Source organism: Mercurialis annua, linkage group LG4 (genome assembly GCF_937616625.2).
Source record: "Mercurialis annua linkage group LG4, ddMerAnnu1.2, whole genome shotgun sequence".
Lineage (NCBI taxonomy): Eukaryota > Viridiplantae > Streptophyta > Magnoliopsida > Malpighiales > Euphorbiaceae > Mercurialis > Mercurialis annua.
Window position 1 is genome coordinate 32,723,448 of NC_065573.1, and position 16,759 is coordinate 32,740,206.

Sequence of the window (16,759 nt, forward strand, 5' to 3'; positions counted from 1 at the left end):
TCCGTCGCAAATACACTTTTGCGACGGATTTGCGACGGAATCAGTCCGTCGCAAAAGCTCTGGTCGCTAAAATATTAGCGACCAGAGCGTCGCAAATATGGCGACGGCCAGCCCGTCGCCATATCCAGACACACCGTCGCCAATGTCGTCTCCCAAAAAATGAAAAGGGAGACGTATTGGCGACGGATCGACGAGTTTTGCGACGGACGATAGTCCGTCGCAAATATTACCATTTTGCGACGGACTCAATTCCGTCGCAAAATGGTACAAGTTTGCGACGGTTATGTGCCCGTCGCAAACTTGTATCATTTTTGCGACGGAATCAATTCCGTCGCAAAATTCGTCGCAATTTGGACAGAAATTATCTATTTTCCGTCCGTTTTTCCTATTCAATTCACGACGATTAAAATCTGTAAAATCTATTATTTGCAACTCTCAGTAAAACTCAATTTCCAAAAACGACCGATTTCATATAAAAACATGTTATATTTTACATATCGTAAGAAAATGTATAAAACAAGATAACACAAAATGTATAAAAGTGTATGTCAGAAATACAAACGTGACACTATAAAGTCGGAGTGTCGTCATCGTCTGAAGGACCTGGGGGTGGGCGATACTGCGGAGGAAGAGTCTGCATCATCTTCGCCATCTCGGCCTGAATAATCTCGGCCATCCTCTCATTGGTTCTCGCCTGCTGGGCACGGAGATCCTCCACCTCAGTGGTAATCTGGCGCAGTCCGTCCTGGATCCCCGCCCGCACACGCCGCTCGATCTCCTCCTCAGTTCGCTGTGACTGTGTGGACCTGGTCCTCGCCCTACTAGACGTCGTCGTATCCACGTACGCACTAGTCGCTGAACCCAACCCGTAGACACGCCGCTTCTTGTTGACGCCCTCGATATCCAGAAATAGCCGCGTCTCGTCGACTTCCGCTGTGCTAGACGAACCACCCTCTCCGGTCGGCGGCTGCGATACAGCAGCAAGTCTCTGAGCAATTGCATCCTACAAAAAGATTGAAAAACATATATATCACATAACGGCTAATTAAAACGTATAACATATGAAATGTAAGTATAAATCCTAACGAAAATTCGGCAGCATTTCCTCTATAATTTGATCAACACCCATTTTTCAGGGACATCCTGCAAATATATATATTTCATATACAACCCACCGGCTGTTAACACACCTAATCTAACATTTACAATTTATATTAAAACACATTTTACACTAATTTAATCTAACACTTGAGTAAAGTAAAACAACTACTAAAATTAGATTGTTTATGACTTACACTCATGTCTTATCAGCTTTCGTGGAGTGCATCCGAGTATACAGCTCTGTTGCGGTAGGCTTGCGGCCGAGCTCGTCAGCCTAAAAGAATAATAAACAATTTGTTAGTTCATCAGAAAATTAGAAAATAAAAGATAGTTATAAATAAAAAAGAATTCTAGAAACAAACCAACACATCCATATGTCTGATGGCGGAACGGGATCCCCCTGTATGGCGTACTGGTCCGGAACCGGCTCCAGCAGGCTCGCTCATCCGATTAGCGCGAGCTACATCGGACTTCTTCTTCTCGTCCTCTGACGCCCAGACGGCCTGCCAGGAATCCCAGATATCTTGGCTGATCGAGGTATGTTTTCCGTCCTTCTCTCTCATCCTGTGAATAACGTCCTTGTATCGGTTGGCAGCATGCGTCATGAATACACCTTTGATGACGTCGTCGCTGTAATCCGCCGTATCCCACCAGTATTCTTTCTGCAAAACATAAACACCAAGTTCGAGTTAGTAATTTTGCGTTAGTCTAAATTCAAACTTTAAAATTAACAATTTATTACCTTAAATTCCTCCCAATAGAAATCTGTCTGCTCTGGAGTCAAAAACCGCCAGGCTCGCCCATTCTCGAACCAGCACTTTCTAAAGATCTCCCGCATAGATCGGGAGATTGGTCCAGAGTTCAACAGCCTCTCCCTGCGAGGTTACAGCAAACTTTTATTACTTTCTATAGCAAAACGATAAAAAAAAATTAAACTAACAATTTACATTCTTACCTGCTGGCGTCTGGGAAACACAGTGCCCTCCCCTGATCATCCAGCTCTGCAGGGGGCTCTCCTGGCTGTCGGGGCTGAACGGGGGGTGCCGCCTCCACCTCCTGCTGCTGATCCTGAACAGGGATATCCTCAACAGGGGCACGCACAGCTGGGTTACCCCGACCACGACCTCTAGCTGGGTTACCCCGACGTCCCCGACCTCTAGTCGGATCACCTGAACCACCCTGCCCTCTAAACATCCACCCGGAGAACATATACTAAACATATACTAAACATCCACCCGGAGAACAAACGCTGGAAAACAACCGAATATTTTTCTACCGCTACTAGACATATATGGTTTTTCGTGATCGAGTTACGGTAGCACAAGTTTTGCGAACTGTACAAACTGTACAATCCCGTGTCGTTCAATCTCTTGAACACACGGGACGGGAACTCTACGGCTAGGTTTACGATTTTATTCGGTGGGAATAAAATCGAGGTTTATTTAGGTTGATTATCGTAAATAAAATCTATTCCAACTAAAATAAATCAAATTAATTGAGCGATAAAACCTACTTGTTGAAGGGCAGAACCGCAAAGAGAAGGTGAAACGTCCGGATCAATCGAAACCACGGTGCGCGGGCTATTAAGAGCTATAAAAAACACGTATTAATAAAAACAAATTCTAATTAAAAATCGGCAGCACTTCCCCTAAAAATGAGCATCACCCATTTTTCAGGGAAGTCCTGCAAGCAAATAACAATACACAAAACCACCAAGTTTATCGCAAATAATTGAAATAGTATTGATTAGCTTAAATTATTATCTAATCCAATTAACTAATTAAATTAAATAACAAACTAACAAATTGTTAACAATTAAAAAACTTATAATATAATCATTACATTAATCTAATTTAATCAATCAATAATAATAAAAATATTAACACGCAACTTCATTAAACTAATTAAACAATTAAACCTAGAAATATCTAGCTAACAATTTTAATCTAATTTAACCTAACAAATATTAAACAACTTTTAATTATAACAATTCAACTTAATTCTAATATAATTTTTAAAACATAAAATAAAACCATATTAACCTAAAACACAAAATTAACCCTTAAACTAAAATAACCTATAATTAATATAATAATTAACTTAAACATTTTTAACCTAATTTTCTTAAATTTTAATATAATAATTAACTTAATAGTTTAATAATACTAAAAATGAATTCAACATAATTTGCATTAAATTAATCTAATTATAAAATGATTTAAAAACAGAAAAATTAATTAATTATTAAATAATATAAAAACAGAAAATTAAATATAAAATATGTTATAATTTAATCTAAACTAACCTAATTTAAACGAACATAATCAAATTAAACCTAAATTAACCTAATTAAACCTAAATTAATTAATTAATCTATATAAATTTACTTATTTAATAAATAAAAAAAACTTACCTCAAGAAAAAATCAGTAGGTCGATGCCGGAGAGGAGGGGAAGAAACGGCGCCGGAGAAAGGAGAGGAGGCCGCCGGAAAATGGAAGAAATCGGAGGGAGGCGCGGCGAGCAACAAACGGCGGAGAAAATGACGCGGTGAGGAGCAGCAAACGGCGGCGTGATGGCGAGGAGGGAACGGAGAAAGGAGAGGAGCAGCAAACGGCAGTTTTCAATTTGAAGAAAAGTGAGAGAAACTGCTGAAGAAGAAGAGCAGCGCGTTTTGTTAGGGCTGCAGAATTTGCGACGGACTATAGTGTCCGTCGCAAATTGTGCTTTAATGAAACGGTTCGTTTCATTAAAGCACGATTTGCGACGGACACTATGGTCCGTCGCAAATTTTGCGACGGGCACTTCTGTCCGTCGCAAATTTTGCGACGGCTAACCTAAGCCGTCGCAAATCTGTTGAATGAAACGACTCGTTTCATTCAACAAATAAAATTAGCGACGGATAGTTAAGTCCGTCGCTAATTTTTTTGGCAAAACAAAAGGCGGGAATGTTCCCGCCAGGAAGGCGACGGATTTGCGACAGCTCATCCGTCGCAAATATGGCGGGAGCATTCCCGCCATCAATTCCAAGGAAAACTGCGACGGAAATATTATCCGTCGCAGATTCCGTCGTTAAAATAGGAAATTTGCGACGGATTTGGTGGCCGTCGCAAATGTCCGTCGCAAAATACGTGATTTCTAGTAGTGCTGTTTATTTATATAATTTTTATTATTAATAAAAAAATTAGCTTTGACAAAAAAATAAAAGACTATATATTCAAACATGAGCATCTATCATCTGGCGGTTAAACTATTTAAAAGTCTGCTGCCATGTAAAAACTTCATAAAATATATAATAAAAGGAATAGGTACTATTTTACTCTTAATATTTATGTTGAAGTATGAATAAGCCTCTAATAATAATTTTATTAATTAATACTTTTAATTTTTTTCTAAATGGTTTAGTTACACTCTTCTTAAAAAAGGTGTTACCACTTCATTTGTTTTAAAAACTTTAAAGAAATACTTAAGATAAGTATGTCACATACAAAATTTATACGGTTTGAAAACTTGCTTACATTCATAGACCCATGAATTAACTATACATCTATAGGATAATTGATTAATCTTTGCTTTTTTGCACGTTAATAAATTGTCAAGGACATAAATATTGACTTAAGTAGCAATTTGCCCCTTTAACTTGTAAGCAATGGGCAACTAACACATAAATTAACTTTGTTGGCAAATCAATACACGAACTTGGTGATTATGGACAATTAGCCCATTTTGACAAATTAACTTGCAAGTTTAGGGGGCAAATTGCTAATTTAAGATACAATTAACTTACAAATTAAAGGGCCAAATTGCCAAAATGGGGCAAATTGCCCATAATCACCAAGTTCGTGTACTGATTTGCCCGCAAAGCTAATATACGTGTTAATTGCCCATTACTTACAAGTTTAAGGGGCATATTGCCACTTAAGTCCATAAATATTTAAGCAAATTACTATGACACCCCTCACATTTGACATAATTCACAGTTTAGTCCCTCTTATTTGAAAAATAAACTATATAGCCTCTCATTTTTGTTTTTGTCAATAATTTAATTCTTCCGTCCATTTTGGATGTTAGTCAACAAAGTCAACGCAACTATATGGTCCCCCATTTTTATTTTTTCAACGATTTCATCCCTCACTTTTATTTTTGTCAACGATTTCGTCCCTCAATTTTGATAATTAATTTACCCATAAGTCCTTTTACTTCATTGACTAACACTAAAAAAGGATGGAGGGACTAAAATGTCGACGGAAGTAAAAATAAAGGGTCATATAGTTTAATTTTCAAATAAGAAACATTAAAGTGTTAATTATGTCAAATATGAGAGGCTTCATAGTAATTTGCTCTAAATTTTTATGTTTTGTAATTCATGAGAGAAAGGAAAGATTTTTCAATGAGGATTGAAGAAAATCGAAATAACTGTAAAAGGATAACTGTCAACTTTATATATATAGTATCTCTCAAAAAAAAAACTTTATATATGTAGTAGTTAATAAAAAAATCACCAGCTACTAACTCATCTGGGCTTTAATGATCCTTGCAGCCCAAAAAGAAGCTAATTCACTCAAAGATTTAAGAACCTCAGGATCAGCTAGTTTGTTTATAGTTTCTGAATAATAACAAATATGTTGGAAATCAACTGGCGGGTAATGATTACCAGACCAATTAGCTTCTTCCATTATAAGCATTTAACCTAAATTCAAGCATCCAGTCAGGTTCTTCGTTAATTGATGAAATTAATCTAATTGTTTTTTCGGATAGTCCTATAGGAATCGAATGCTTATCGTCCTTATCATAGATACGATTATTGAGGAAGTCAAATAATCCATCATCATAATCACCTGGATCTCCCATCCCGAGATAAGCTCCCATTCTGAGAGAAGTAGCCTGTTCTCGAAGCGGAAACGACAAGGGTTGCTGCAGTTTTGTTGGTCGCCAAGAAAGCTGCGCCGGCAATCACAGACGCCGTTACCTGTGGTAAATAGTACCAGAGAAGCCATGTTTAACTGCAACCAGTGTTTTAGGTCTTTTTTCTTGTGTCGAGATCTCTCTCTATTTATTAGGAAGGGAGAAGGGGCAAATATGCCCCCCATATTCTCATCTGAGGCTATTACAAGGTACAATTCTTTAATTGTGACCCAACTAATAATTTTTTAAGTCTCAGAATTCAATTAATAAGCTAAGCATCCAATGTCTGCAATTAGTGCAAGGTCTGTTGTGAGGCTCTGCAGCTTGTGATTTTAGCTGAAAAGTGTATTGGAGAGGATTAATGTCTTCCACTGCCCAGTCTAATTTTTTTTATCTCTGTCAACAAGTTTTTCTTTAAATTTGCTCTTAACGTCAAAATTTTTTTAGGTTACTATATGACTATTAGATAATGGTTCATTAACTTCTTTTTTGTCGGATCAGTTAATAAAGAATTCAACTTTTTTTCTTTATTCATTGACTAAGTTTATTTTTTATTTTTGCCCATCTTCTGGTTGAAAATCAGAGTTTTCCAATCCTCTTTTAATTGGCGAAGGTATAAAAAGACCCTGAGATTTTTTTAAAAAGGCTATATGCTAACATGAATGCTTTATTTGAATTTTTTTTGAATGAAAAAGAGGTTAATTTAATGGTTGAGGGTATACTTAAAATTCAAAGGTGCGTATTTGAGTAAATTGGCAATTTTATAAAACCAGGATATAATTAAAATAAGGCTAAAAGGCGGACGATTTTTGAAATATTAGATCTATTTTTTATTTTATGAATATATGATGTATGTTTTTAAGTATGAGGTTGCTATTCTGGGATGGAAGAAGTATTATTTTAGGGACTTTACGGAATATTAACTTAAAGAGATTTTACCGTACTTTTAATTTTATCCAATGGATTTTGTGATTGAATCCTTACTAATTTTATAGTTTTTTTAAAGTCAAATTGCAATTTATAAAATAATTTTACAACACAACTGTCTGTTGCGTCATCATTCGTGTAACAAAACAGTAGCGGACATTTAAACCCCACCTTCTTGAAAATACATATATTTAATACACATATGAAATAAATGTTAATTTTAGATGAAATCCTTATAAATTTAATCTTAAGTTAAGGCACCTCACCTTCAAAACTAAAATTGTAAATTTGACTATAATAAGGAATTTGATCACGTATAGTAGTGCGAATATTGTTTAATCCAAAATTTATAGATCAAAGATCTTTCAATTACTAATTATATATTTTTTATTTACTAATGATAATCAAATTTTTAAAACATATATTTGTTTAATTATTTATTTCACTTTTATTTGATAATTTTTAATTAGATCCATATATACATATTTTTCAGTGAATTATAGGAAGACCTTCTTGATTATGCAAAATAGCACCACGAAATATTAAAAAAAATACAGTTTATTCTAATTATTTGTCGACTTTTTAATTATCTGACTTATAACCTATCGAATAAAATAAATGATTAGTGATTAAATTATTGTGCAGCTTCATACATTTAAAATGATGTGTTTAATTGTGCGACTAATAATGTAACTATTTAATGGTTTAAGAACATAAAAATTCATCATCAATAATTACGAAAAAAGAAAGAATTATTATCTTAATAAAATTTATCTAGAGTTTATTAAATATTTTTATAGTTGATATTTTCATACAAATATGGACCCCATCATATATAGTTTCTAGATTCGCCACTGCAATAAATTAATAGTGCGTTAGCCTGTAAAAATTAAATAATAAAAAAATAATAATATATATTTATTGGTTTGTTGTAAAAATCAGGTAATACAATGGTTATAAAGGATGAGCACTTCAATTTATATCCATGAAAGAGCCAACGATTTCTTCAACAAACCACTTGGAGATGCGAAAAAAGTTGCATTTGATTTCTATTAATTAAGTATTAATTTTAGCGTTTCTTTGTTAATTGTGGTCTAATAAAAGAATGATGTTTGAATGAAAAAAATAATTGAGGCGCTACTAAGAAAAAAAAGAGTTCTCATTATAAAGGATAGATTATCTATGAAATATTTATTATGACAACTAATAATAATAATAATCCATTAAATTTTATAAAAATATAATTCTATTAATATTTATGTCAAAATAATTTTAAAGACTACATTGAAATATAATTTTTTTAATTAAGTGTTTTAATTTAATTAACTAATATTAAAAATAAAGGAAGTGACTAAAATGTCTAACAAAAAATAAAAATAAAAAACTATATTATTTAATTATCGAACAAGAAAATGAAAATGCAAATTATAACTGTGGAACGGAGAGTAATTTGCTAAAAAAATACTAATAAACATTAAGCCATTAGCCGACTCAAAAAATAACTTGGGGCTAAAACTTTACATTAATTTTTTTTGTGGCTAAAATATATATATTAATAATGCGCAGACATTTTGGTATTATTTAAAAACAAAATTGGAATTTGGATGACAAGAATGTCAACATGTTATATTAAAAAATGATTATATTTGTTTATTAACAAGTTGATACTTCTAAAATAATTAAAGAGGCGATAAGATCTTCGTATCAATCTTTAATTTACGATCTTTGGTACTAATCTTTATGTTTATGTTCATGAATCAATTTTTTTTGAAGTTCGTTTTATATTTTAAATTACTATAGCTAAAAAATATTGTGCAACTTGCTTGCATAAAACAAAAGTTTTACATATTTTATATAGCCAAAAGTTTTGATTAGATACCACCACTCTAATTTTCTATATTTAAAACGGCAAACAACATAGTTTACTATTGTATAAACGATAGATTTTGCTCTAATAGTCATCAAGAAAAGAATAATATTTTGAAAGAAATATCCATGTAACATCCAAATAGAACACGTGTGTGAGAGGGATTCTATTTATTTATTTATTTTATACATTTCTTATAAAGTTAAAAGGTTTAATTTCAATAAAATACAAATGTTTGCGGATTTTATCAGTTATAACTAAAACTTTTAAAATCGGCTAATTTAGCCCATTTTGCAATATTTGAAACTTTTTCTATCCGTTTGTGAATCACAACAAAAAAATTGTCATTCGCGAATGGACTAAACTAGCCGATTTTGATTGATTTCGCTATTTTTTTTTTTAAATTCCGTATAATATAAAATTGGTTAGTTTAGCCTATTCAAAAATGGAGAAAAACATTAATTTGATTCACGAATGGTTAGAAAAAATTTCAATTATTTCAAAATGGACCAAACTAGTTTCTGAATTTCATTTTTATGCAAATTAAGATCCGAAAAAGAAAGTTTCCAATTATTAACCTAAAATAAAATCAAATTGTAATTAATCGTTATTTTTTATTTTATTTATTATAAAATAAAATTTCTAATTTATTTGTCTATTTTGGAGAAAGTAATTTAGACCAGAATCTGTTTTAGAAAAAGTCTTGTGCTAAGATGGCTCTAATATTAACAGAAACTCAATATTGGAGTATAATTTGGTCATGAGATCATCTAACTATCTGGTCTTTTTTCTTAATGGATGTGCCATTTCTACAGTTATCAAAAAGCTTTTAAGAAAATAATAATTCAGATGGCGGCTTATTATGTAATCTAGGAAATATGAATTGTTGACACAGTTTAGAATGCATCTAACTTTTTAAGATATTTTGCATTTTTACTCGAAGATATAAGACAGTCTATTAATCACGTTGTCCTCACGATAAAACAACCACTACGATATTGCAATTGGCAATGCACTGTGTAAATTGATCTATAACACCCTTATACATTGCTCGAAATTTGAGTTTAATTGTGAGTGAAGATACTAAAGAAGTTTGAAGTGTATGTACAAAAGAGAAAGACAGATGGTATATATAAAAAGTAATCTCTTCGTGGCTAAATTAAATAATTATTATTGACAAAAACATTAGCGATATTAAAAAAATAGAATTAATAAATGATTGAATCGAATTAGATCAACCGCTTGATCAGACATCATATGTGTGGTGATTTGGTAAGGGTATTTCATCACCTACTCATAAAATTGAGTATCATTTGGAGTTTAAACACGACTGTAAATGTTCAAGGCCAAACCCATATTTGGGTCCCTGCATTATAACCTTTTTTCAGAATAGGTCCCTACACTAAAAAAGTTTAAAAATTTTCCTTACATTATCAAAAAGATATATTTTAAGTCCCTTGGTCATGACGAGTTAACGGAACGCAAACTCCGTTAAAAAGAAAACAAAATACCGGCATATAATAGCTTATGTGGCAAATAATACATAATTATTAAATAAAAATGATATTAAGTAGACCCAGTTTTATTACACATCACTCATTCCATATCTTTTCTTCTTTTCTACGAGATATCTTCTTCTTCTTCATTAAAATTTTCTTGACAGATGTTGAAAATTGCGTCGTCGTTTGGCTTCATTTGCTAATTTGGCTCTGAATTCATGTCATGGAGGATCGGAATAAGGTTGTGGGTATTAAGGATCAGTTTGCTAAGATAAGTGCTGCCGATGGCGGTGGTGTTCGGGTGAGGGTTTTATGTAACTTTGTCATCTCCGCCATCTGCGCCTGTTTCTTTTGGGATTTTTAGCGGCGGCGATGGAGGTGGTGTGCCTGAGAGCACTCTGGTGCCACCTGATCACTCTCCATTTTCTCTTCTCTGCGCCTCATCTATCACTGTCTAACTCCCATTTCCCCCTCTCATAAACTAATCACTATTGCTCCTCATTACCCCATCATAACCACTATTGATCCTCATTGATATATGATTTATATGAGTAATAATGGTTAATCTGGGAAAGGGTTCATATTTGTTAGATGGGAGAATATTTGATTGTATGAATGCAACTGCTTTTGTTTTTGAAAATGGAATCGGTTTGTTCTGTAATTTCTACTTCTTCTGGTTTCATATGCTTATCTTCTAATTCATATGCTTATTGTAATTACATGTTTATGGCTAAGATTTGGTGTGAGATGACTTCTTTAGATTATGATTGGAAGTTTGGCAGCGTGGTGGAGGAAATAAAGTTATCTGGTTTAGGGTGTTTGATGGAAGGAGATGAAATGATATCAGAAAAGGGATTAATGGAAAAAAGTAGAAAAAGATCCTTAAAGGTATTTTAGATATTTTTAAGTACTAATGAGGTGGCATATATTTAACAATTCACCAAACAGTTAAATAAAACCAGTCTCATAGTAAATCACGTGTATTTCACTTTCTGACGGGTATTAACAGAAGGACCCAAATTAAAAGTTTCTGATAGTGCAAGGAAAAATATTACACTTTTTTAATGTAGGGACTTATTTTAGAAAAACGTTATAGTGCAGGGATCCATATATGTGTTTGGCCAATGTTCAACGATGTAAATCAATACAAATGAGTTCTTTCAAAGAGGTAGAATTTCCACAAAATACAACAAAGATACTTTATTTCTTATTCAATAAAAACCAACATAATTTTTTAATTATGAAATCAGAAATAGTTCCTTATATTTCAATTATAATTTGTATATAATTTTAATTATTTAAAATATTTTGATTTAATTTTCTCATAAATTTTTGACACCAAGCTTGATTTTAACCATCACCCGATGTGACGGAGATGAACTAATTCAACCAAATAGATCTTGAGTCCAAGTCACTATAAAATAATAAATTATTTCATTCTCAAATAATATGAAGAAAAAAAATCACTATTGTTAGATAGTTTAAACTAACATTAAAAAAAGAAACACCACTTTAATTTATAGTTTACTAGTGGTGTTTATAAGAGTAAGCTATAAGTAAATTTAATTTAGTGGAAATTTATAAATTGAAAACAAATTAAAAGAAACATTATATCTTTTTAAAATAATGAAATCAATGATATTTTGTTTTTGATAACTTCTTACAAACATTAGTATTTTTCTTAAACAAAACCTAAAATATTCATAACTTTAATTGTTGTTTTATCTGCTAATTACATTTAAAATTTAAAATATTAATTTCTCCTTAAGCTTATATGTATCGATCAATTAGTATATAAATTAGATTTATTATCAAGTGATGATCATGAGAAAAATAACAATTTTCTCCTTAATTCTGTACCTATATTCTTATCACGCATAAATGAAATATATTTGGCTTATCCCTTAAAAAATCCTCACATTTTACCCCCAATTCGTTTGCACCCTCACATTGTAAAACCACCAAATATACCCAAATTACGACCTTTCACTTTCAATTGCACCCTCAAACATTAAATTGAACTCTTTTCATTTGAAAAATAGGTTTATTTTTATTTTAAATAAAATAATAAGCCTATTTTAAAATGTATGCTAAAATTTAAAGTATTGATTTGAACATTTTTCAAATGAAAAGAGATCAATTTAATATTTAAAGGTGCAATTGAAAGTGAAAGGTCGTAATTTGGGTATATTTGGTGGTTTTACAACGTGAGGGTGCAAACGAATTGGGGGTAAAAGGTGGGGAGATTTTAAAGGGATAAGCCAATATATTTTTATCGAATTAGTAGTAATAGATAAATTTTAATCAATTTAGTAATTAAATTAATTAATGCCGTAGTAGATTAAAGCATAAAAAATCAAGATTAAGTAGATTCCAAGTTGTAATCATGAGAAAAATAACTAGAATAATATACGCATCAATTTTATATTAAAATAAGGCATCAAAATGTGCACAAGATGAAAATGATATATCAGCAAATCGCAAAATGTGCACAAATGGCTAATATTATTATTATATTCCATAATACATTAGATCGAGTAATGCTATATAACCCTCCTTTTTAACCCACCTTCTTTAACCCGCCTTATGTGACATTAAAATAGTGGATGAATTAAAAGTTGAATTTTAAGATATACGCTTTTGGAGGTGGATTTGACGAATTAAATGCCGCCACGTGAGGAGGGGCAATAAAGGTGGTACAAAATGGTGGGTTAAATAGTACTCCCTCCGTTCTTTTTTAGTTGTCCATTTAGCCAATTTTATTTGTCTACAAATAGTTGGCCATTTAGTAATTCCATGTGATATTAGCTACTTATCTTCCAAGTTTAACCATTCCTAATAAATGACCCTATGTTTTAATTTAAAAGGTATTTATTAATTAATAGGGCTATATTAGTATTTTTCTTGATAAATTAAGACAAAAGAAGCACTATCTTGGTATGTGCAATATTGGCTAAATGGACAACTAAAAAAGAACGGAGATAGTATTTTCCCATTAGATCCCTATCTTTATTGTATATTTCATCATTGAATGTTCTATTTATTGATTCAAAGGATAAACTTTTACAGAAAAGTTTAAGACAAAATTTAATAAGCATCACACAAAAATTGAAATATTAATGCATAGGACAATGGATGGATATAAGAAAAAATATTTATAAAAATTTATATATTATTAAAAAAAGGTTACTTTTAAAACATAAAAAACATTCAATAATGTTTCGAGTATTAATTATAAAATGTGAAATTGAAATTAAGAGAGTGATTAATTAGAGAAGTAAGCTGCCATGAAGGTTACTAAAAAGATTGATAGTGGAAGATTGACTTTATTAGAGACTTATCTCAAAGAAGAAGAAAAACAGTAATAGTTTGATTAATTATGAGTCTATGGCCAATGTATCTTCCTATTGCTTCAAACAACATTTCACTTTCATTACTTTTCTAGCCTACTTTATTTTGTTTTCCTCTTTTTGTTTTTGTATAATTATTTATTGATTTTTGTCACTAATTGAGAGCGGCCTTGTGCTTTAATCAATTAAATTTCTTCCTTGTTTTGCCATTTTCTTAAATACATTTTATTTGTAGTTGTTATGATGGAAACTTTTAGTATTAACAAAAATTAATGGTTAACTTTAAGTAAAAATATTCTTTTCATTTTGAAATATTTTTATATGTTCCAAATTTATTAATAATATGATAAACTTATAAATTAATTATAACTTTTAAAAGATGTTATTTCTAGTCGTTTACAAAATATTAAAATTATTTCACGGATTGATAAATTATGTCAAATAACCAAATTATCTAAAAAAAAATTAATTTATGAACTGTAATTGTATTATTTTTAACAAATTTTCATAATATATCTATATAAAAAGTCATCTAAATTAGTATTTACAAATTTAATTATTTAATAAATAAATACTGTCTAATATTATTATTTATAACAGTACTTCTGTCAAATCTTAATTTGTAAGGCTGCATTAGTGTCTGATCAAGTACGTACCATCTCAATTGAGTAAACATTAGACTTTTAGATACTTTACTTAGAGAACATGTACAAAAAAAGTTGTACAACTTCTTTTCCCCCCTTTTTACCGTCATGCTAATTTATTTTCTTCATTAGTGAGGAAGTAACTACTTTTCATTGACGATGCTATCAAAATAAATTAATTTCATACATTTTCGTTTTGAAAAATTAATAAATTTCACCAAACCATATCAAAAGTAGTTACAGTAGATAAAAGTATAAGAAAGAACCAAAGTTATATTATTATTTGCTGACACGACACATAATAAAAGGTAAATTTCTTATTTGTGCACTTTTTAGTATTGAAAATATTTTCAATTGTCATCATGGAATTAGATTCCATGACGAAAATGAAATATGTTTACTTTTTTTTTTTTTTTGGTAAGCCCATCCTGTTTCCAAGGCTCCGCCCTGACTAATCTGGATCCGACCCGTGTCGCGCACCTGGCATGGTGGGTGAGTCTTCCAGTGGGAATTTTCTGCATTCACAAGGACTCGAACCCGAGACCTTGTTTAAGCGATACCAAGCCGCTTACCACTTGGACCAACTCCCATTGGTGAAATATGTTTACTTTACACGTGTCTTAGTACGACTGAGATAAGTTTTATTTCTTTTTATTCTTGGATTTAATCAAAATTTAGTTCATATTAGTCATGTATTGCTACAACTTCTATAAAATATTCATACCATCTCTCTTATTATTGACTATGTTTTAACCAGTTTAACAATACATAACTTTAACTAAAAATATTATGAATTAATTAAAATATATTATTCATATTCAATAATGTGCTACAAAAGCTGATGGCTTCTATCATGAAATTATATATAGTTGAAAACACAAAATTGAAAAGAAAAAAGAAAAAACTCGACCATCAAATGCTTTTGTCGACTAAATAAACAAAGAGACAAACAACAATTTGCTGCCCTAAGATTAATGATGTCATACTAACTTTTTTTTATCAAAACAAGTGGGACAATTTATTAAACACGTGCTTTTTAAAAATCATATGAACCTACAAAGAAATTCCTAATCTTAAAATAATACAAAATCCAAGTGCATGCACCCATTTGCCTTTAAATCCCATAATCCTATCCACTTCACCAAGAAATTCGAAAACCACCCAAAAAAAAGTAACAGAAATCTTTAATTTCTCTCAAGAAATTTACAACTTGATTTCAAGAAAATGATGTACGGACATACAGCAACTGAAGCCGATTATGCAGTTCTTGAATCGGTTCGCAGACACTTATTAGGAGCCGATTCGGTTACTGCTCCTAATCCGGCGGCTACTAGTTGTACACCTTTTTACTGCCGGAGCTCAAGTTTTAACAACTTGTACCCTTGTTTATCGGAGAATTGGGGAGACTTGCCGCTTAAATTCGATGACTCCGACGATATGCTTCTCTACGGCGTCCTCCGTGACGCTGTCACCGTCGGTTGGGTTCCTTCTCTCAAAACAGAGCAATCTGAGTTTGAGTTTGAGTTTCCCGAGTTTTCAGCACCTGTCAAGTTAGAACAGGAAGAAAATTTCCAGGTATTGCCGGTAAATTTAGCTCCTACTGTAGTAACGCCGCCGTGTACTGAGGCTTCGGTGAATGCTCCAGTGGCGGTTCTTCCAAAGGGGAAGCATTACCGCGGAGTGAGGCAGCGGCCGTGGGGGAAATTCGCCGCGGAAATTCGTGATCCGGCGAAAAATGGAGCTAGAGTTTGGTTAGGGACTTATGAGACAGCGGAGGATGCGGCGTTGGCTTATGATAAAGCGGCGTACAGAATGCGTGGGTCAAGAGCTTTGTTGAATTTTCCGTTGAGAGTTAACAGCGGTGAGCCTGACCCTATTAGAGTGACTTCAAAAAGGTCATCGCCGGAGCCGTCGTCTTCAGCCTCGTCGGGATCGGAAAATGGGTCCCCAAAGAGGCGGAGAAAAGCTGTCAGCTTAGCGGCTAGTACAGTAAAGGCTCAAGCTGGTTTGGAAATGGGGAATGTGGTTAGATGTGAACAAGTGGCTAGTGGTACACATGGGGAACACTTATTGGTTAGACAACAATATTAGAATATTCTTTTTAAATGAACCCAAGAGAGTGAGTGCCATAAAATGTTTATGAGCATTCTCATAAGTTTTGATATGTTTGGTTTTTGTGAATATAAAGATTTGATGTTTGTTTTGTTTAATGAATTTGTTAATTTTCTTGAATTAAATTATTTTATTGTTAGTATTGGATAATGCATTAACAACATATTTTAAAGTAAATGTTAGTTCTATATTAATAATTGGTTCTATTTACTAATGAGTTATGATATACTTGGGCATTGTCATCAATCACAATCTATATATTTACAATCTGAATATTAATCTCGAGATGTTTAATATTGTAATCCAAACAAGGTACTAGGTATTGTTGGCTCTGCCTTGCAACTTCAAAAGGATG

The 16,759-nt window shown here is 32.1% G+C and overlaps 2 protein-coding genes across 2 annotated transcripts; one reads left to right on the top strand and one right to left on the bottom strand.

Annotated features, from left to right (window-relative positions):
• Nucleotides 1-1,297: 1,297 nt before the first annotated feature.
• On the bottom strand, nt 1,298-2,310 carry LOC126678604 (uncharacterized). The gene is made up of 4 exons (XM_050373495.1): nt 2,057-2,310; nt 1,844-1,976; nt 1,464-1,763; nt 1,298-1,375 (listed from the first exon to the last, which is right to left on the bottom strand). Exons 1-4 carry the CDS (start codon nt 2,308-2,310, stop codon nt 1,298-1,300), a joined length of 765 nt encoding a protein of 254 aa, XP_050229452.1.
• Nucleotides 2,311-15,399: 13,089 nt separating this feature from the next.
• Nucleotides 15,400-16,502, top strand: LOC126678058 (ethylene-responsive transcription factor 2). The gene has a single exon (XM_050372927.2). The coding sequence runs from the start codon at nt 15,517-15,519 to the stop codon at nt 16,381-16,383; it is 867 nt and encodes a 288-aa protein (XP_050228884.1). The 5' UTR covers nt 15,400-15,516; the 3' UTR covers nt 16,384-16,502.
• The last annotated feature ends 257 nt before the right edge of the window (nt 16,503-16,759 follow it).

What these genes read in the sequence shown, in the direction of transcription:
- LOC126678604 (XM_050373495.1), bottom strand. Translation starts at nt 2,310, where the DNA reads ATGTTCTCCGGGTGGATGTTTAGAGGGCAGGGTGGTTCAGGTGATCCG. An exon ending in TCTATTGGGAGGAATTTAAG is followed by an intron (nt 1,764 to 1,843) that starts GTAATAAATTGT and finishes TATGTTTTGCAG; the next exon opens with AAAGAATACTGGTGGGATAC. An exon ending in TCAGACATATGGATGTGTTG is followed by an intron (nt 1,376 to 1,463) that starts GTTTGTTTCTAG and finishes TTATTCTTTTAG; the next exon opens with GCTGACGAGCTCGGCCGCAA.
- LOC126678058 (XM_050372927.2), top strand. Translation starts at nt 15,517, where the DNA reads ATGATGTACGGACATACAGCAACTGAAGCCGATTATGCAGTTCTTGAA.